Below are 22,102 nucleotides of genomic sequence, written 5' to 3'. Positions count from 1 at the left end.
AACGAGACCGAGGGGAAGGGCTGGCTGCGGCTGAAGCAAATAACCCCTCAGCACAGAGGAGAGAATCTCCGTCGTGGAAGCTCTGGGAACCAGCTGATGCCAAAAGCTCCGTCCGTCTCTCTTCCCGAGTCCAGGCTGCTGGGGGGCGGCGTGGGGGGGGGGGTCCCCGGGAACCTGCAGCCCTGGCGGGAGAGAGCAGCTTCCCCCTGCGCGGGGCTGCTGCTGTTTGCTGACCGCAGCGCGCCCGGGCAGGCGGCATGGACCTCCCCGGCCCGGCTGCCGGGAAGGGGCCCGGGCGGCCAGGCGCTCTGAGCGGGATCCTGGCGCCGGACCCGTTTTAACCCCGCCGCCGCCGGCAGCGCGACGAAGGGCCCCGGCGCCGGGCGGCCCGGCCGGCGGCTCCCGCCCCGCTGGGCGCTAGGGGTCGCTGTGGCGCGGCGGCGGGTCGGAGAGATTCCCCGGCGGCCTCCCAGGCTCCTCTGCGGGTAAACAGCGATGGCCGCCGAGGAAGGAGGCGGAGAGCCCGACAACAACATGGGGAATCACCTGCAGCTCCTACCCGGTAGTGGCCGCTGCCGCCGCCGCCCCGGGCCGGCTCCCTGCGCGGGGGGAGAGCGAGGGCGGGCTGGGCGAGGGGGGTGGAGAAGAGGAGCTCGGCTGGAGGGGGGCGCGAGGGGCAAGGGGCAGGGCCCCGAGGGATGGGGGGGCGCGAGGGGCTGCGGCGGGGGGCAGGGCCCCGTGGGATGGGGGGGCGCGAGGGGCTGCGGCGGGGGGCAGGGCCCCGAGGGATGGGGGGGCGCGAGGGGCAGGGCCCCGTGGGATGGGGGGCGCGAGGGGCTGCGGCGGGGGGCAGGGCCCCGAGGGATGGGGGGGCGCGAGGGGCTGCGGCGGGGGGCAGGGCCCCGTGGGATGGGGGGCGCGAGGGGCTGCGGCGGGGGGCAGGGCCCCGTGGGATGGGGGGCGCGAGGGGCTGCGGCGGGGGGCAGGGCCCCGTGGGATGGGGGGCGCGAGGGGCTGCGGCGGGGGGCAGGGCCCCGTGGGATGGGGGGCGCGAGGGGCTGCGGCGGGGGGCAGGGCCCCGTGGGATGGGGGGCGCGAGGGGCTGCGGCGGGGGGCAGGGCCCCGTGGGATGGGGGGCGCGAGGGGCTGCGGCGGGGGGCAGGGCCCCGTGGGATGGGGGGCGCGAGGGGCTGCGGCGGGGGGCAGGGCCCCGTGGGATGGGGGGCGCGAGGGGCTGCGGCGGGGGGCAGGGCCCCGTGGGATGGGGGGCGCGAGGGGCTGCGGCGGGGGGCAGGGCCCCGTGGGATGGGGGGCGCGAGGGGCTGCGGCGGGGGGCAGGGCCCCGTGGGATGGGGGGCGCGAGGGGCTGCGGCGAGGGGCAGGGCCCCGTGGGATGGGGGGCGCGAGGGGCTGCGGCGAGGGGCAGGGCCCCGTGGGATGGGGGGCGCGAGGGGCTGCGGCGAGGGGCAGGGCCCCGTGGGATGGGGGGCGCGAGGGGCTGCGGCGGGGGGCAGGGCCCCGTGGGATGGGGGGCGCGAGGGGCTGCGGCGGGGGGCAGGGCCCCGTGGGATGGGGGGCGCGAGGGGCTGCGGCGGGGGGCAGGGCCCCGAGGGATGGGGGGCGCGAGGGGCTGCGGCGGGGGGCAGGGCCCCGAGGGATGGGGGGCGCGAGGGGCTGCGGCGGGGGGCAGGGCCCCGTGGGATGGGGGGCGCGAGGGGCTGTGGCGGGGGGCAGGGCCCCGAGGGATGGGGGGCGCGAGGGGCTGCGGCGGGGGGCAGGGCCCCGAGGGATGGGGGGCGCGAGGGGCTGCGGCGGGGGGCAGGGCCCCGTGGGATGGGGGGCGCGAGGGGCTGCGGCGGGGGGCAGGGCCCCGTGGGATGGGGGGCGCGAGGGGCTGCGGCGGGGGGCAGGGCCCCGTGGGATGGGGGGCGCGAGGGGCTGTGGCGGGGGGCAGGGCCCCGAGGGATGGGGGGCGCGAGGGGCTGCGGGGGAGGGCAGGGCCCTGTGGGATGCGGGGCAGGGAACTGTGGCATGAGGCTGTGGTGGGGGGTAGGGGCCTGTGGCATGAGGGAGCAGGGGGCTGCAATGGGGGGCAGGGGCCTGTGGGGGGGTGTCAGGAGCCTGTGGCACAGGGGGAAAGAGGAATATGGTGAGGGGGCAGGAGTCTGTGGCATGGCGGGGTATGGAGCTGCAATGAGGAGCAGGGGGCAGGAGACTGGCGCAGGGAGGGGAAGAATAAAGGGGGGTACCGTTTGTTTTGGGCCTCTGGAAATGCCACCAAGGTCCAGAAGCCTGGGACAACATTGTGGAATAGGGAGCGGGGCTAGGTAGTGGAATACTACGGCACTGGTATGGTGGGGAAGCAAGTGAGAGATCTAGGGAAGGGTCTTGGATTCCGGGAGCAGAGGAGGGAGAACTAGGAAGGGAACCTGAGGACTTAGGCAGTGGAGGAGGGATTGCTGTGTATTGGGCTCAGGATAGTATACTAATAATAATAATAATTGACAGGTTTCAGAGTAGCAGCCGTGTTAGTCTGTATTCGCAAAAAGAAAAGGAGGACTTGTGGCACCTTAGAGACTAACAAATTTATTTGAGCATAGGCTTTCGTGAGCTACAGCTCACTTCATCACTCAAATAAATTTGTTAGTCTCTAAGGTGCGACAAGTACTCCTTTTCTTTTTAATAATTAATCGAGGGACATGATATTAAAAGAGGTGTTTTTCAGTGGGGGACCAGGCATGATCAGATTAGGGGAAAGTGGGAGAGAACAGGTTCTTTGGTGGAGGGTGAGGTATGGAGGCAGGGAAGGAAGACAGGCTGTGTTAGGATGTGGTGTTTATGAATGCTTATGTACTGCCATCCCTCCTGCTTTCAGCGGTGCTCTGAATCTGCCTCCAGGAGAATAGCCCCAGCAGAGGGCTGCTCTTGAGCAGAAGAAGGAGCAGTGGCAGCATCTACTACTGTTTTCACTTCTGTTTGTGTGTATTGGAGAAGCTTAGACAGAAATGGGAGGCGTTCTCTGATTTTTTTTTTTTAATTGCTGCTCATGTAGTTGCAATCAGTATTTAAGCAGGGAGTAAGATATGCAGAGGAAACAATGTTTTACAAATGAAGCTGCAATCTTTAAGCCTTCATATGTCATGTACTTGTTTAGTATTGGCTTGCTGCTTGCTTACAGCAGGGACTGTGCAGAAGTTAAACATCAGCCAGGCAGCACAGAAGGGCAAAATAATTAAATATTCAATGTGTGTTAGAAGTTAGGAATGGAAACTTTATCTTTTAGATCAAGTCCATACCCACGTAAAAGGAGAATCGGATATTCAATGTATGATTTATGTAAATCATAGGTATGATTTATGTAAATCATAGGTATGATTTATGTAAATCATAGGTATGATTTACAGAGGTGCTGAGCACTGATTCAAGGAGAACTGCAAGTACCTTTATCAATAGCTCAAGAGTTACTGTATTAGTTTGAAGTCCAAGAAGAAACTTTCAGTTTGAACACTGTAAATCCCACTAATAAGCAGGGAAGCTGGGATGGTCTGTGGTTAAAGCACTGAACTCAAGAGATCTAGAGTCATCATAGAATCATAGAATATCAGGGTTGGAAGGGACCTCAGGAGGTCATCTAGTCCAACCCCCTGCTCAAAGCAGGACCAATCCCCAATTAAATCATCCCAGCCAGGGCTTTGTCAAGCCTGACCTTAAAAACTTCTAAGGAAGGAGATTCCACCACCTCCCTAAGTAACGCATTCCAGTGTTTCACCACTATCCTAGTGAAAAAGTTTTTCCTAATATCAACCTAAATCTCCCCCACTGCAACTTGAGACCATTACTCCTTGTTCTGTCATCTGCTACCACTGAGAACAATCTAGAGCCATCCTCTTTGGAACCACCTTTCAGGTAGTTGAAAGCAGCTATCAAATCCCCCCTCATTCTTCTCTTCCGTAGACTAAACATCCCCAGTTCCCTCAGCCTCTCCTCATAAGTCATGTGTTCCAGTCCCCTAATCATTTTTCTTGCCCTCTGCTGGACTCTTTCCAATTTTTCCACATCCTTCTTGTAGTGTGGGGCCCAAAACTGGAGAGTCAATTCCTCCTCCTGCTACAGACTTCCTGTGTGACCTTGACCACTCAAGATAGGAATTTTAAAGCAGCCTAAGGGCTTGTCTACATGGGGTAATTTCCGAACATAAGGAAACCACTATAATTATACTGCTATAACTCCCCATGTGAGAAGAAAAGGAGTACTTGTGGCACCATGTGAGGACACACATTTTGGAATGAATGCCTTTCACCATGTTAAAAGAAAAGGAGTACTTGTGGCACCTCAGAGACTAACAAATTTATTTGAGCATAAGCTTTCGTAAGCTACAGCTCACTTCATCGGATGCATTCAGTGGAAAATACAGTGGGGAGATTTATATACACCGAGAACATGAAACAATGGGTGTTACCATACACACTGTAACGAAAGTGATCACTTAAGGTGAGCTATTACCAGCAGAGAGTGGGGGGGGACCTTTTGTAGTGATAATCAAGGTGGGCCAGTTCCAGCAGTTGACAAGAACATCTGAGGAGCAGTGGGGGGGTGGGGGGCACAGTAAACATGTGGAAATAGTTTTACTTTGTGTAATGACCCATCCACTCCTAGTCTCTATTCAAGCCTAAGTTAAATTTGCAAATTTCCAGTTTGCAAATTAATTCCAATTCAGCTGTCTCTCATTGGAGTCTGTTTTTGAAGTTTTTTTGTTGAAGAATTGCAACTTTTAGGTCTGTAATCGAGTGACCGAAGAGATTGAAGTGTTCTCCAACTGGTTTTTGAATGTTATAATTCTTGACATCTGATTTGTGTCCATTCTTTTACATAGAGACTGTCCAGTTTGACCAATGTACATGGCAGAGGGGCATTGCTGGCACGTGATGGCATATATCACATTGGTGGATGTGCAGGTGAACGAGCCTCTGATAGCGTGGCTGCTGTGATTAGGCCCTATGATGGTGTCCCCTGAATAGATATGTGGACACAGTTGGCAATGGGCTTTGTTGCAAGGATAGGTTCCTGGGTTAGGGGTTCTGTTATGTGGTTGCTGGTGAGTACTTGCTTCAAGTTGTGGGGCTGTCTGTAAGCAAGGACTGACCTGTCTCCCAAGATCTGTGAAAGTGATGGGTCGTCCTTCAGAATCGGTTGTAGATCCTTGATGATGCGTTGGAGACGTTTTAGTCAACATTCTTGTCAACTGCTGGAAATGGCCCACCTTGATTATCACTACAAAAGGTGTGTCTTCTCCCTCTTCCCCCCCCCCCCCCCCCCCGTTCTCCTGCTGGACCTTACCTGATCACTCGTGTTACAGTGTGTATGGTAACACCCATTGTTTCATGTTCTTCTGTGTATATAAATCTCCCCACTGCATGCATCCAATGAAGTGAGCTGTAGCTCACGAGCTTATGCTCAAATAAATTGGTTAGTCTCTAAGGTGCCACAAGTACTCCCTTTCTTTTTGTGGATACAGACTAACATGGCTGCTACTCTGAAACCTTTCACCATGTTAATTTATGTTGATTTGGAAGTGGTATAAATTAATCTAGAGAAAGGCATTCCACATGGGGAGCCAGACTGATATAGTTATAATAGTAAATTTCCTATTGTGGATAAGCCCAGAGAATTAGGTGCTTAATTGTCATTTAAATTCAGTGAGTGGGGTGTCTTACTCCCTTAGACTCCTTTGAAAATGCCTGCCTTAATCTTTTCCCTGTACTTCCTTTTCCCAGCTATAAAATGAGGTACTTTCTTACCTCACAAAGGCATTGAGAGTAAATTCATTAATATTTGTGATTGATGAGATACGTTTGAGTACCTAGGCTGGTGATCTGCCTTCTACCAAGTAACTGTAAGGTCTCTCATATGGTTTGAATGTTATCTTGGGTGCTTGCCCTGGCTTTTAGTGTATTAAAACTATGCCAAGGTCACGTTTTACTTTCAACTGAAAAATTAAATAGTTTCTTTTAGGTAAGAGAAGGCAAGATGTGCTCTTTCTGCCTTCCCTCTCATTTTTTTGTGATAAAATTTTGTAGAAAAATAAAGACACTGATGCTCTTTCAATGTTCACATTGTGCTACTGCAGTAAAATGAGTCATCATTCCTCACAGGCTTCCAGGCTCGTTCGGCCAGCACACTGCAGTTGATATGTATTTTGGCAATGCTATGCAAAACTTTGCAGGGCACAACTGATTTTTAATCTACAAATGTTGCTTTCTAGTCTCTGTTTCAAACAAACAAAGCATCTCCTCCTTTTCTCCCTGCCTCTTTTATAATTAAAAAAAAAAACACAAAAACCCATTACTTAGTGATATAACTGAATGAGAGTTCATTTAAACCAGAATATTATCTTTAGATGGAAGGCATCAACTAGCAAAAATCTTTTGGGTATGAAGTTTTAAAAAAGGTGGGCCTATTGCTGACTTGAATACAATTGATTTTATAATATATACAAGACTTCTCCCTGGAGACAGTGGGAGACAACTCTAAGTAGAAATTAAATGTGTTAGACATCTTCCCAGTTATTGTTCAAAGTGTTTAGAGCTCCAAAATATAGTTAAAACAATATAGGAAATGAGATTAGGGGGTTGTCAGACCTGGTCATTTCCTATTAGTATGCATTCTGCACCTAGACTTGAGCCAGCATGTTAAAATATTCATATGAGAGGGAGAAATGTGATATGTGCAAGGTTCGTAACACAGACAAATCAGATCATGTCCTCCTATGTGGAAAGTTATGTAAAATATATCTAGCACAACATTTTCAAATGTAATTTACTCTTGGAGGAATTCTGCACCAAAAAAAATGAAAATTTTGCACACAATGTTTTAAAATTATGCATATTTTATTTGTCAAAATAATGCAATATAGTCAGACCAGTTTCAATTATTTTTGGTTATTTATTTCAAAATACCTGCCAGTGAGTATGTCTGTAACAATACAGACAACAAAAAAAGATTCAGGAAATGTTTTTTGACCAATAGATTCCTTACTAGGCATATTAACACAGAACTCAGAGTAATAATTAATTTAAACTACAATACAGAACTGTATTTCCCGCACCCCTCAGAAGCAGTGCAAAGGCTTGGTGGAATCAAGGGTAATGGAGGAGCTGAGGGAGAGGGAAGTAAATTGCTGGGAAAGAGCCTGGGTGTGAATTTGGAGGGTTTTTGGGTATGGGTGGGAAAAGTATGGAACAGGATTTTGGGGGTGGAGGGGCGGGATTGTAGGGAGCTTCCCCCATGCAGACCCTGGTTGACCCCTAAGCCTCTCCCATTCAGTCAGGCACATTTGCCCCATGTGTTCCTGCACCCCCAGATGTCCTTACATCCCCTGTCCACATGTGTCCCTCCACCCCCACTCAGACACCCACTCCCCATCCCCATGTGGCCCTGCACCCTTTCCCTGTCCCTATGTGTCTCTGTGCCCCACTCAGCCACCCTCTATACCCATGTAGCTCTGCACCCCCTCCCGTCACCATGTGGCCCTGCGCCTCCACTCCCATTCAGCCCCTGCTGCAGTCTGTCCTCCCCCACCAGCCCTTATAAGCCCCTGTCTGATCCCTCCCCAGCACCCCATGTTGTCAGTCTCCCCATAGCCTCTGTCTCCTGACCTGGCCTGACCGGTGCTGTAAAGAAGGCAGGCTCTTTCTCTTCTCTAGCTGGCTGGGAGCTGCTGCTGTGATCTGTCGCCACAGCGACCTCAGGTGGGCAAAAGGCAGAACTGTGGAAGTTATTTTCTGCTGGGAGCTGCTGCTGTTCTTGTGCCCCAGTGCCCTGTGGTAAGCAACAGGCGGAACTGCAGCAAAATTTCGGCAGAAGCTTTTTTCTGCATAAAAAATTAAAAGTATGCGTGGTTGATTAATTATGCACACATGCAGTAGCGCAGATTTCCCCCAGGAGTAGTAATTGTCCAGTGGAACATATAGAAAACTATCAACCAAGCACTTGGAAAAGCTTGCATCTGTGGCATTCACTTGTGATGGCTGAAGAGGAGAATTTGAGAAATGCCATGTTCAGTGTTTTGCAATCTGTTCAATATTTACCTTATGTTAAGATCATTTACAGACACACATCTTAAAAGACATACAGGGTGTCATGCATCATGAGAGTCCTGGAAAGGCTGTTGGTTTCTTTCCAATTGTGCCCCTTTACCTCTAGTTTTGAAAACAAATAGAGTCTTGGTAAGGGAAGGTTTATGTAGCCTACAGTTCCATTGCTGAGAATAGAATTGTTCATCCTGAGACACCTTGCTTTTATAAGTCTGACCTCTTATTGTGATTTCGAAATAAGATGCAGTTGCTGATCTTTGTCAATATTTGTGGTTTGTATTTGTTACTTGGTTTTGTTTTCTTTGTTTGTTTTAAAGAACATATCAATTATAAAGAAGAAAGCTGAGCAAGAAATATCTGTCATAACCCTTATATTAGGTCCTTTGTGTTATACAGTGTTGTGTTTCAAGATCTGAGTGATGTATTTCAGCACCATTACAATCGATTCACTACTCATCATTTATTGCTAGAATCCTGCAAATCTATTTTAGAACGCTTACATGAAAGCTAGGCATGACTATATCATGTAAAGGTCATTTTCATTTCTTCTGAAGAAAAAGTCTGAGTGTCATGCAACTAAAAGAGAAGTGTTGTGTAATTAGCTCATTGCACTATATGGATATAAACTAACAGTAGCCATTATGTAGTAAGTGGTCATGCCTAGAGTGATCACTAGTTGGCAGTTATTTATTACTTTGATTTTCTCCACTGTAGGCTCTTACATTTAATACAGTAGAAAAATATTTAAATTTTTAAACACGTTTTCTATGTAAGTGAAGTAGCTATTCTGAGCACCGAATCACTAAATACTTTTCTTATATAGGAGATGTATTTACTGCATATAAATTATGAAAGTGAAGGATTAAAAAGGACATTGCAAACTTAAAAGTCACACTTTTGTCTGAAAATATTTTCGAAGTAACATCTTATAATTACTGTAATGCAAGAGATTACTACTTTCCTCCAGTTTTACATGTTATTTACTGTTATATTTGACAGCAATTTCTAAAGAATCAGGTTAATTGCTTCCCTTCATAGTAACTTTAGTTTTGCTTGCTGATTTGTGTGGGTGTTTCACACAATGACGAGAGAGGTTAACAACAAAAAAAAACTTGGCCAGAAATATTGTCTGAGGGCTTCAAATGGGTGTAGTACTTGATATTTCTTTTAACTCATTTTGTGTAGATACTACTACTAACTTCTATTGTGCAATTGTCTAAATTTCAAAATACTATAAATGTAATAAAATAGTCTAGTTTTGTAGGTCCCCTCAATTCATTTCCTTACATAATGAGAGTAAAAATTTGGAATTAAGGTAAAGTACTACTTTGTATTATAGTTGGACATCTTTGATGATAATATTGGTTCACGTAATAATTGCTGTGCCTTTTTCTGTTTGGCACCTTGAAAACATGTTACCCAGCACTTGACTGTTTCTGTGAAAATGTGATTCTGTGCAACAGCAGGAAAATAGTTTCCCATAAAAGTAAAACACATTTGTTTTCCACCAATTTATAAATATGAAGACTATTTGCCTACGGATGGATTATTCAAGGGATACTATGTATCCTCTTTTTCCTAATGCTTTGAGTTTTCGAGGCAGCTTAACACTTGTTGGATGATGTTTCTTCTTGACGTTCTGTTTCTCTGCTTGCTAGCAGAGAGTGAGGAAGATGATGACCTTGAAATGGAAGTTGAAGATCAAGATAGTAAAGAAGCTGAAAAGCCAAATATTAATTTTGACACCAGTCTGCCAACATCACATATGGTATGTGGTTTTTCTATGTGCCTTCCACAGCATCTTAAGCATCCTTGTGAAGAGGTTTTGATCCAGTTGTATGTAAATGTACAGGCTTGGATATAAATAAAGGCTCTGAATAGATGCAGTGGCATTCCTAGTGTTGTCAGATTACATAGATTATTCTTTCAAATATTATCCTAGAAATCCCTCCTTTTAGTTCTGGTAGTAATGGAATAGAGGCCGGAGGTACATATGACTAACTTGAACTTCTAGAAGAAACAAATGGTGGGTATTTAATTTAGCGCAGTTCCAGTTGGTGATCTCCATCATATACTTAGTGGATCAGGGATTATATCCTAAGAATTATGAAAGGCCGCAGTTGTCGCTCTTATTTTCAGCATAGAATCGAATGGCTACTTAAAGCCACCACCTTCTCACGTATAAGTGGGTCTTCCAGAGTAAGGTTGAGGCATTTTGACAAACCAGTAAGAGTAAGTGTTCACAGCTGTAGCTTCTGGTGTGCCAATTCTGTCTGAAAATAACAGACTTTACACATCCAGCAAAAGTATATCAGAGTCGCAGAACTAATTGAAAAATTTTCAGTTTAAGTATAGTTCAAAGTTTTTTTACATGCTAAAAAGGGCCAGGCATTTTAAAAAAAATCAAACAGTAAAAACTCAAGTTTTCACAAACTTGAATGGGCATCATCTCTAGATAGCAAAATGCAAAATTATGTTTATTGTAAGGCCAGCAGAACAACCTGTAAAATATTCCTTTGACGTTAAAATGTTACAGGATTCCTGCACTGTTGTCCTTTATAGGTACTTGATCATGTAAATGTTAATTACTGAGTGTAGGGCTTTACTACCATGAATAGTCCCTAACTACCCTTTAGGCCTTGTCTAGACTAAGGAAAAAGGTGCTTTTAAAAAAGAAACATGTTAGCCAACTGATTTTAAATGTTACTTAGCATCTTGGTGCTGACTGTGTTTAATACCTTTAAAACATACTAACTGATTGTGGATGTCAGTAGTCTGGGGTTGACGAAAACCAGCGAAGTCTTTAAAGGTATTAAACCAGGTCTACATTAGGTGCTACATGAAGTTTAAAATCATAGCAGCTAACATGGTTTACATATATTATTCCTATCCCTTCCACTTGTCTTAGCATGTTACTAAATCCATGGGTGTTTTTGTAAATTAAGTGCAGTTTGCAGGTCAGAAGCTCCTTATGGAGTGCTTGCTGATGAGCTGCAAGGAACTGACTGATCATTTGGCAGTGGTTCTCTTGCTCATTTCTACCTGGTAAATCATTATATATTTTCCTAATATTACTTTGCCATTTAAGCAATTGGTATAGTTGCCACAGGAATGTTCCATGATCTCAAATGTAAGATGGGTATACATGATTGTGAGTGTGAGGGAAGGTGCCCTATTAATATTAAGATGCAGTCCACAAAGACCCCCTGTATTAGTACATTAGAACCAGTTTTTTCATAATCTTTATTCCTGCATTGTTCAATATTTTTAGAAACTTTGCAAATACTATTATGTTGTAATCTCCTCAGGCAAGACATTTGGTCTTGCTTTATACCTACTAAGTACCATAACTTCTTATAGCTCTCAAAAGTAATATGCTGTAATATTTATTTTTTGCTTTACAGTATTTGGGTTCTGATATGGAAGAGTTTCACGGGAGAACGGTGCATGATGACGACAGCTGTCAAGTGATTCCAGTGTTGCCCCATGTGGTGGTGATGTTGATTCCTGGACAAACCTTGCCTCTTCAGCTTTTTCGCCCTCAAGAGGTTAGCATGGTGCGGAATTTAATTCAGAAAGACAGAACCTTTGCTGTTCTTGCATACAGGTAAAATACTCAGTAGTTACTGATACTGTGAAGCTTATGTTTTATCACTGATTTCTTTGGGCAGAATATTAAAAACAGATGGCTGAAACACTTCTGCAATATATTACATGCTTTAATGGCTTATAGAGTTGTGTGTTAGAAAACCAAGTTTGCCTAATTATGTAAAGATTTAATTAGTTTGTTTCATGACATCATCACAAACATAATCCCCTTTGAAATAGGGGGCGAAATACATTTTGGGGGTTTTTTATGTGACTGTTTTATTGATTTCATTAGATGTTTGAATGCAGTGCCCTCTTTGCTTAAAATAAAAAGTCTCAGGGTCTGGAACATAAGGACACAAACCAGAGGTTAGCTTCTTATTTTCTAGAACTTTCTTTATTTAAAAGTGTGTTTTGCCTGTGTAATCAAAAGAATGTATTTCTGATTCTCTTTTCCCCAAATTAAGTACTGCATAACTTATATGTAACATACTTAGACACATGATTCAAATAGAGCTACAACAAATGAGGAGATATTGGAGCTACTGTATAGGTGGGTGGGTGTGGGTGTGTAAAAGAGAGAAAGAAGCTTACTGTGACTGCCAAGATGTCAGGCTTTTCTCACTGCTTTGGTTTTTAGCTGTTCCTTGTCTTTTTTTCCCCCTCACTCCTAACTGGCTCCTCATCAGTTTCTCCCTTGTTTCCCCCTTCCCCTGTCATAGGGTGTACTCTGAAGACATGCTCTCCTTGCCATTTGCCCCACCTCCATTTGAGAGCTGAGGGAGTCCCCATGAGACCTAGTTAAAACAGTCAAATTGCAATCACTCCTCCTTCCTTCCCTCTTTCACCCCCACCTGCACCAGCCAAAGAGATGTTCCACAAGGGAGTAGAAAGGAGTAGAAGTATGGTTTGCTTTCTGTGCAGTAGCTGATGTGGGGAGAAGCCACTGCAGCCCCTCAATATCTAAAGGTCTTCTCCAACTCCAGCCATCTTGGTCAGATCTTGGGAGTGTTAACCAAGGTTCCTCACTTCAGAATCAAGTCCTTCTTTCTCTTCCACCGTGTGGTATCCCTGCCTAGAGATTGCCCAGACTGGTTAAGAATGTGCAGGTTTTCCCCCCAATCCACTAGAGATGTTACTAGATCATACTGGGGGCAAGAGAAGCTATTTTCAGAACCATACAGTCTTAAGAATTTGTTAGTATGTTCATTAGCAAAAATTTAAACACAAAATTGTTTGTTTTCTTACCATTATGTCATGGAGGAATCATTCTCACAGATCAGCTGTGTGCTGAGTCTGAAGGAGTTTTTGCTAAGTAATTTTTGAATCATCGGTAAACATACAGTTAACAAAAACAGACTTTATTTTTTCAAATGAAAACAAATATTGCTTCCCCTTTGTAATAATTCAGATAGTTGAAGATATTTTCCTCCTCAAAGTTAAGACCAAACAAAACAACTTTAGGCTAAGACAAAGCATGGATAATTTCAGCCGTAAAGGAGACTTTTTCAGAAAGTGATGAATGAGTGAAAAATGGAAGTGTGAGGGTTAAGTTGAGTGAACACTGTAACCTGTATGGTAGGTAATGTGTATCTTATGCTCTTTTTTAGCAATATACGTGAAAGGGAAGCACATTTTGGAACAACAGCTGAAATATATGCCTACCGAGAAGAACAGGAGTTTGGAATTGAAACAGTCAAAGTGAAAGCAGTAGGAAGACAGAGGTTCAAGGTGCTTGAAATAAGAACTCAGTCAGATGGGTAAGAAAGTAGATAATATATGCATGTCTGTGTTCAGCAAAACTAGTGACTTCCAGCACTTTTTATAATTGGTTGGTAAAATATGACTCTGAAGAAATTTTCCCTCTGAAGAAAATTTGCTCTTCCCAATGCAACACTTTTAACTGTAGTGCTAGGGAATCATGCCTCTCAGGGTCACTGAACTGATCAGTCATTATGGATCAGGCTTTATTTTTAAGGTTGCCTGACGCTGCCTGTTATAAGACCCTGTTTTCAGTAGACTAGAACTTTACAAAATGTTTACCACAAAATGATTCATCCATTTTCTGAAATGAGGCTAAGGAAAATTATATTGATTTGCTGTGTTAACATTTTTTGGCAACTTCTTCTTTTAAAAGATTTACTCACCGCTGCTTTGGAACAAGGACTTGAAATTTGGCCAAGGGCATGGCCTTTGTGTCAGGAATGTGCTTTTTGTCATCCCCATGAAAACAGATTTGGTCAAGTTATGAGCCCTTGCAAAATCGCAGTTCTCACTTGTTCAGTAGCAATTTCTTAGATTGTAGCAGCTAAATTCCATCTCTGCACATATCTCCATTGTGCACATAAGTTATAAAATAGTATGTGATAATGTCATTATAGACTATTTCTTCCAGAGGACCCCTGCCTTTTTTAATGCAGAGAATGGGCCTGCGTTGAGGTGAATCAGGGTTGTATAGTGAAGGAGACTATTGCCTGTAGCACCTCTGCTTTGTGGCAGATGTTTGAAGGTTTATAGTGAATGAGGCAGGGGATTTCAGGAAGAAAAAGAATGATATCATTAAGTCAGCTGAGTGTTGCCCTGGAGAATTGGTTTCTATCCCTGCCTCTGACGGAGTTTGTGTGATGTTCCTCAAGTCACTTAAACCAAACTTGGTTACTAATTGTGAGTTCCTCATTGTCCTCCTGACTAAGTTTCTGGGGTCTGATTTGAAGAAGGTGCTAAGGACTCTTAGCTACAACTGATGTTAATGGGGGCTCATGCTTTGAACATATGAAGTGCTATGTAATGGTAAATACTCAGGAAAAAAAAAATCAGGTCCGAGGCATCTCAAATGGGGTACCCAAAAATTAGTGGATACTGTTGACCTTAATCTCTGTGTCTCAGTTTCTCTATCTGTAAAATGTTGATGATGATATGCCTTCATCTCCCACAGGTATTGAGGAAATAGATTCATTAATGTTTATGAAGCACTTAGACACTATAATGATGAACACCATAGAAAAGCCAATGAGGAAGTTTAATTCTGTCTTCAGAGCAGGGAGGAATTAGTGTGCAATAAATAAGGCCTGGGGCTACTCGTTGAACAGTGAGGAGAAAATAAAATGTTGAATAGCTGCTCAATAAGTGAGCACATCCATCCTGTGCACTGAATTAGGCAGAGGTCCTGTGGAAAGAGTACTACAGGTGAATCGCATCATACGTGCATTTAACTTACGCTAATTCAACTATACGCACTCGGCAAAAAAAAAAGAAAAATAACAACATACCTGTAAATAGTGCGGGCAGTTCCGCCCACCATTCCACTCAATGAGCGTATGCCCCGGAGTGAGCGAGAGATGGGAGACGTGAATCTGCTGTTCCCTCAGTCAGTCTCAGTTCCTGCGTGCCTCTTGTAGTGTGAGCATTTTGCCGCACTGAGTGTGATTCTCATGTTTAAAGATACTCTATATATTTTTCGTACAACATGGCCTCTAAATGCAAGCCAACTACTTCATCTGGTGCTCAACTGAAGAAACAGTGATCTGCTCCAACACTGGAGGAAAAACTGGCTGTGTTGGACTTATTGAGAGACAGTATGTCGGTCTCCAATGTGGTGTGTAAATATGGCTGCAGCGAATCTAGCATCCGTGCCATCAAGATTCGAGAGAGAGAATTTGTCAAGCCATGGCAAAAAGTGTTCCAATAACTGCTAAGGTGACGAGCCAGGTACGTGATAAGACTTCAGTGAAGACTGAAAAGGCATTAAACTTATGGCTGGAGGACATGAACCGTAAACGTGTGCCTATCGATGGCAACACGTTGTGAGAAAAGGCTCTTAGCCCCTATGCGCTGTTCAAACTTCCCGCAGAAGAGGGACAGCCTTCTGATGAGAAGGAATTAAAAGCCAGCCAAGGTTGGCTTAACAGTTTTAGGAACCGCTTCAACCTCAAAAATGTGCAGGCTACTGGTGAAGCTGCATCTGCCAATGAAGAGGCAGCAAAAGCCTACCCCACACAATTAAAGAAAATCATAGAAGAAAAGGGCTATCTTCTGGAACAAGTTTTTAATGCTGACGAGACTGGGCTCTTCTGGAAAAAAAATGCCCAACCGCACTTACATTTCGAAATCAGAAAGACAAGCCCCTGGCTTCAAAGCAGCTAAACGCCGCGTGACTGTGTTGTTTTGTGGCACTGCAGCTGGGCATTTAATAAAGCCAGGCTTGCTCTACAGGGCTGCAAATCCCCGTGCCCTACAAGGCAAGAACAAAAATCTCCTGCCTGTGTTCTGGCAATCAAATAAAAAGGCTTGGGTGACGGCAGCATTATTTCTGGATTGGTTCCACAAGTATTTCATTCCAGAGGTCAAGCGGTACCTCGAAGAGAAAGGACTTGACTTTAAAGTGTTGTTGATCATAAACAGTGCTCCTGGCCACCCTGCAGCACTCCGGTTTGCGCATAATGATGTTGAAGTAGTCCTTCTCCTGCCCAATACTACCTCCATCCTCCAACCTCTCGACCGAGGCATGATTCGCCATTTCAAGGCCACATACATGAGGCTTACGTTCTCACGGATACGTAGCGCAATGGATGCTGATCACAATCTTAATGTGAGAGTGTTGGACGTCCTTCAACATAGCCAATTGCATCATTTTTATTAAACAGGCAATGGATGCAATCAAGCCTGAAACAGTCAATGCATGTTGGCGAAACCTATGGAAAGAATATGTGAATGATTTTAAGGGTTTCCCGACCATTGACACAAAGAAGTGAAATGCATTGTTCAGGTGGCCAGGCAAGTTGGTGGTGATTGCTTCGTCGACATCCTTGAGGAAGAAATTGAAGAATTAATTGAGAGCCATAGAGAAATATTGACTAATGAAGAGTTAGAGGAACTGATAAAATCATCTGCAGAAGATAATGATAATGAACAGGAAGAGCCAGCAAGTTGGAATCTTCAAAAATTTGCTGAAGTGTGCCAAGCAGCGAAACATTTAAATGATTTAATTTCTGAATACGATCCCTCTATGGAACGAAGCCTCAAAATCACACGTCGTATTACAGACAATTTGAGACGGTATCAAGAAATGTTTGAGCAGCTCAAGAGACAACAGCAACAGTTGCCGATCACCATGTTTTTCAAGGAAAAACAACCAGCAGCAGATGAGCCTACGCAATCAACTTCTCGAGCTGAACCAGAGCCAACCATTTCATCTACAACTTGCTCTCCGTCACCTCCGTCTCCTGGATCGACATCAAGCCCTGACAACCCCTCTGTAATTACCCCTTGTAATTAAAAATACAGTATTGTAAAATTATATTTTGCATATGTACTCTTTATTATACACGGTACATTACTGTTTACATTATACATTTATACATACTACTGTACAGGTTGTATACACAAAACCATGTACAGTATACTGTACTTTATGGGCGATTTAAGAGATTTTCAAGGGTAATTTTGACTATACGTGATTTTCACCTTGCACACTGACTTTAGAACCAAACCCCCGCTTAAGATGCTACTCCACTGTATGTGATCATGTAATTAAAGACTGTATCACATACTCGCAAGAAAAATTAAAATTGCACAGGCAACCTTCATTCTGGCATTTCCTAACTTTTGAGTGCTTGACTTTGCAACCTCAATGTTGATTTAATGTTGTTTCTTATGTATCTACATACTTTTTCTAATAATTTTTGCTTTTTCTCATTTGCATTTTAAATGTTTTTAAAATTTTGTGCTAACCGTTCTAATTGAGAATTTAAAATTCTCAGACATATGATTTTTGAAATGGTGGGGTTGTTTTTCTGGCCAGTAACTCTGCAAAATCACATCTCTGGCACGTTGGCTAATATACCTTTATCAAAAACAAACATTCTCCATTCAGAATTTACTGATCGGTTTTGTTTCACTCTGATAGCAGTGCAGAGCCAACACAGCCAACATGAGTGAAAAGTAGTAAAAAGTTGTTTTTAGCATTAAAGTAAGCCCATATTATTTGGCATGTTCACAGGGCTCAGATTGGTTGAGTAAGAAGGTGCTATATTTATAGTGATCTTTTTTTAAACAATAGCTGTGCTTTAAGTTAGGGACACATGGCTTAAACTCCCGCATAGATTTCCACCACAACTTTAACAACCACTACTGTCCATTAAATTCTCTCTGGAACACTCCCACACTAGCATCAACTTCCTGGACACCACAGTCAGCTTTAACAATGGAACCCTACAAACAACCAGATACAAGAAACCCATGGATCACCACACCTACCATCATAGATCCACCCCAAACACACCAGGAAATCTGTTATCTACAGCCAGGCATTCAGATACCACAGATTATGCTCAGAGGAGAAAGTCCGGGACATGCACCTTAACACACTAAAACCGCCCTCACCAAAGGACACTCCACCAGATAAGTAGATTGCATCGTAGAACGGCCCACCCAAATACCCTGAGAGAACCTGCTTGAATACAGAAATAAAACCCTCTCTGACCGCACACCCCTAGGTGTCACCTACCACCAGACACTGGAACCCATACCATACAGGGTATCATCAAACAGTTACAACCCATACTTGATGGGAACCCCATCCTGAAAGGAATCATTCCTGAACTTCCATTTCTGGCCTTCAAACAATCCTCAGCTTCTCTAAGCTCATCAACAGAAGCAAGCTCCCCACAGAGCAGGACACAGTAACTCAAAGCGGCATCAGACCCTGCCAGAACAACAGATGCAAAACCTGCAGACATATCTCCACTGCTCAGTGATCAATACCAGTTGACTCTGGTTCTGGCCTCCAGGTGTCCATGGAGTCCAGTGCTGATGAGGGAGATGCTAGTATCAACTGTTCCACCTCGGTGGTGAATCTGGCAGGTACATACCTCCTCTGCCTTTTGGTCCAGGACTCTGTCAGGGCCGTGTCAACAATAGCCCTGGAGATTGAATGAGCCGCTGTTAGCACCGCACCCCAGTGTTCCCCTTCCACAGGTTGTGGAAGCAGGTCCAGTACAGGTATCGGTACAGGGGGCCTTGGTACCGCTTAAGTTGGCACCACAAATGCTACCATGGTGACTTTCACCACCCTCCATGTCGGTACTGTCAGACATTGTGGTACCACTGTTCACGTCGGGACCGACACCGGTATGCTTGATACTAATAGTACCACTTCCGTTGGCAGCATTGCTTCGTTCTGGGTGACGGATGAGTCAGACAGGGTACTCACTGCCTCTGGTCTCCGTTCATCCTTATCTCTGGGATCTGCAGGCTCCTCTGCATCTGAGTCGGGGTCATCATCCTCCCTCTCTCCAGTGTCTGACCTGCATTGAGGGCAGTTGATGGAGCATTATGGGTACTAGGATTGGTGCCCATCTTGCAATCGGGATGGAGGTGCCTGGCTGAAAGTGCATTAGGCAGTGATATTGGCATTTCATCTCCCTGTTCAGGGAAGATCAGTCCTCTCCAATGCCATGGGAACAAGATTCTTAAAAGGGATCCTTTGTCTACATCCTCTCATCCAAGAGCGTGTTCCCCTGTGGGACCTAAACACAGTCCTAACAGGTCTGATGGGTCCTTCTTTCGAGCCCCTAGCATCTTGTCCCTTTCCACTCTTGTGTCAGAAAATGACTTTTCTGGTAGCAATAAAATCCACAAAGGAGACTGTAAGTTGCAGGCTCCAATGGAAGATCCTTTTTATGCACAATTCTCCAAAGACAAGGTGACTTTATGACCACACCCAATTCTTTTGTCTAAAGTGGTTTCTCAGTTTCATTTGAGCTAGTCAGTATATTTACCTGTTTTTTGTTTTTGTTGTTTTTTGGGGTTTTTTTTCCTAAACTGCATTCAGCTCCAGAGGAGCAGTGTCTCCATACCTTAGATGTCAGGCAATGTTTAGCCTTTTATCTGGACAGGACTAAACCATTTCCTGCTTTGCATCATTAATTTGTGTCATATGCAGACCACATGAGGGTTCAAGCAGTATCTTCGCAGACTATCTCCAAATGGATAACATCCTGCATCAAGATGGCATACGTCTCCTCAGTGGGTGGGAGCTCATCCTATGAGGATTCAAGCAATGTCCATAGCGTTCCTCAGTGACATTTCCATATTGGACATATGCAAGGGTGCAATGTGATCATTGATACATTCGTTCATGAACCATTACCCCATAACCTCATATTTCACAGCGGATGCAAGCTTTGGTAGTGAGGTCTGAGTTTAGGTAGACTCTGAGCCCTGCCTGCTGCAGCTGGGGGCATGACACTTCTGCTTGTTGTCACCTAATTGGAATACACAGCCGCATCTACTCAAAGAAGAAACAGGTATTTGTTGTAACTGTGGATCTTACAGACATGATGCAGACTCTATTTCACGACCCACCCTGCATCCCCTCTGCATCGGAGTCTCATTTCTGGGCATTCAGTGTGAAATTACTCCGTTGGCGCCTCCTTCTCCATTGCATCAAACACTAACTTCTGTTCCTTTACTTCACCAGTTCAGTTTAGCTTTCCCAGAACTTAATCCATTTCTTATCTTATCTCACTGCTTTGTGATCCATCTCCTTCACTCCACCAATCATGTCAGCCTTTACCAGCTTGTCATTTCTCCCACAATCACTTCTCACCTTCTTCCATGCTGTCCATTATGCATTAAACACTATTCCCTAATCAATTTTCAAGGAAGTTCTCTGTCCTCTATTATGATGCCTATGGTAAACTGCATAATGATATTGGCTAGGTTGGCTAAGACCTCTTGTCTGCTTATTTAAAAAAAAAAAAAATTAGACACTTCTGAATTGTACACTCAGTTGAGAATATATGCAATGTCCGTATTCCACCTGCTGTAACCCATGTATTTCTCCTCCTATCAGGGATGCTGGAACAATTTGTATAGTAGGGGCGCTGAGAGCCATTGAACCAAACTGTAAACCCTGTGTACAGTGAAGACCACTTCAAGCCACCCCCACATCGCTAGTTCCAGCACTTATGTCTCCAGTTATGTTCTACACCTTGTTGGAGCTTGTCTCTATTTAAAATGTAACCACTCTGGGTTAGAGAGTGTATTTTGTTGTATATTTGTACAGAGTGCTGCACAGTCCCTACTGAGGACTGTGCGTGGTAGCAAAATACAAATAATATTTTCATTAAAAAATTTATATTTAGAGATGAGATTTCCTGTCCACCCACTTAAAAGGAACAACATAAATGTTTGCATTCATTGTTCAGCACAGCAACATTCTTTTTAAAATGAGGCATTAGAATATCAGCTAACTGAGCAATCTGATTAACTAGTCATTCTGTTACTTTACAGTAACATTAAGTAAAAGATTAAATAATGTGTTGCCATTTACAAAGGCCAGTACTGCTCTGCTGTCCCTAACCATCTAATTTTTTTGCTTCTGTCACTGATCATTTCAGTTTTGAAACAAGAAAGGTATTGTTTGAACACAAGATGGCAGTACATAGTTAACAAAGGTAGCAACCACATCTGTTATGAAAATTGAATATCTGGAGGTGGCAAAGATACAGCTGTTTTATTCTGCTGCTAGAATATTTTACTATGGCAATTACATTCTACAAGTGATTTAGAAAGTTCATTATCACACAGCAAAATATTAATCAAGAAAATGTGAAATCTTAAGGAACTTGTTTTTTAGGTTTTTAGAATTAACTCAAGGTAGGGTTGAAAAATTATTTAAAAACAAGATATTGTTTAACTTTTTAAAGATTAAATTTATTGGAGTGCTTCAGATCTTGTAATATCATCTCCAACATATGTTCAGCTTTATTGCATGCTTCGGGAGGCATTCTCATATTTGAAACTGTTGCCTGCATTTACAGCTTGTGCAACATAGATGTAACTCCAACATAGCTAATAACTCCAGTGTGCTGTATTCAACTTCCCTAGTGTGACCTTTGAACCACAGTTAAAAATCAACGGTTACCTACGTATATTTATGTTGAACCTTTTAAAACCTTTTTATTACTGTATTTAAGTCACATGAAGTGACTATCAAAAACTAAAGGGTGCCATTCTTTTTTTATTTTTTATTACTCACTTTCATCCTATTCTTTATCTTCAGTAAATATTAAAATATCACTTTACAATATGATCTGCATTTGTGGGTCAAGGCAGCACTTCTAAAAATATGCGATGGGAAAGTACTCATTAAATATACCAGAAAAAGAAGCAGAAATCTAAGTCTGATGCTTTTTTTTTTTTGTTGAATTGAAACAACATGTGGAATCGCACTTTCAAGCTGACAAATTCATGTTAGTATTTTAGCATTCTTGGTGCGTTATACTGTTAAGAGAACAGAACATATAAAATACTTTCCTACTAAACAGTACTCCTGGTAGGTGGTTTGGTTTTTGTTTTTTTTTAAAGTACAGTGGCCTTTGTGGGGAGTAGGTGACCTGGGGGGAGGGATAGCTCAG

The 22,102-nt window shown here is 44.4% G+C and overlaps 1 protein-coding gene across 2 annotated transcripts in view; it reads left to right on the top strand.

Annotated features, from left to right (window-relative positions):
• Positions 1-416: 416 nt before the first annotated feature.
• CRBN (cereblon) overlaps positions 417-22,102 on the top strand; it is a 48,083-nt gene continuing 26,397 nt past the window's right edge. The window contains exons 1-4 of one of the 2 annotated variants that reach the window (XM_084633688.1): positions 417-562; positions 9,755-9,861; positions 11,498-11,700; positions 13,292-13,441. In XM_084633688.1, coding sequence (XP_084489814.1) covers positions 496-562; positions 9,755-9,861; positions 11,498-11,700; positions 13,292-13,441 — 527 coding nt within the window. In that variant the 5' untranslated portion in view covers positions 417-495. Of the gene's footprint in view, positions 563-9,751; positions 9,862-11,497; positions 11,701-13,291; positions 13,442-22,102 lie in introns of both variants that reach the window. The other variant, XM_084633687.1, reaches the window with a different exon arrangement.

This window comes from Lepidochelys olivacea (genome assembly GCF_965140295.1).
Source record: "Lepidochelys olivacea isolate rLepOli2 genome assembly, chromosome: 7".
In the NCBI taxonomy this organism is placed as follows: domain Eukaryota; kingdom Metazoa; phylum Chordata; order Testudines; family Cheloniidae; genus Lepidochelys; species Lepidochelys olivacea.
The sequence above is the reverse complement of the archived record's forward strand: the minus strand, read 5'-3'. Positions and strand labels throughout refer to the sequence as shown.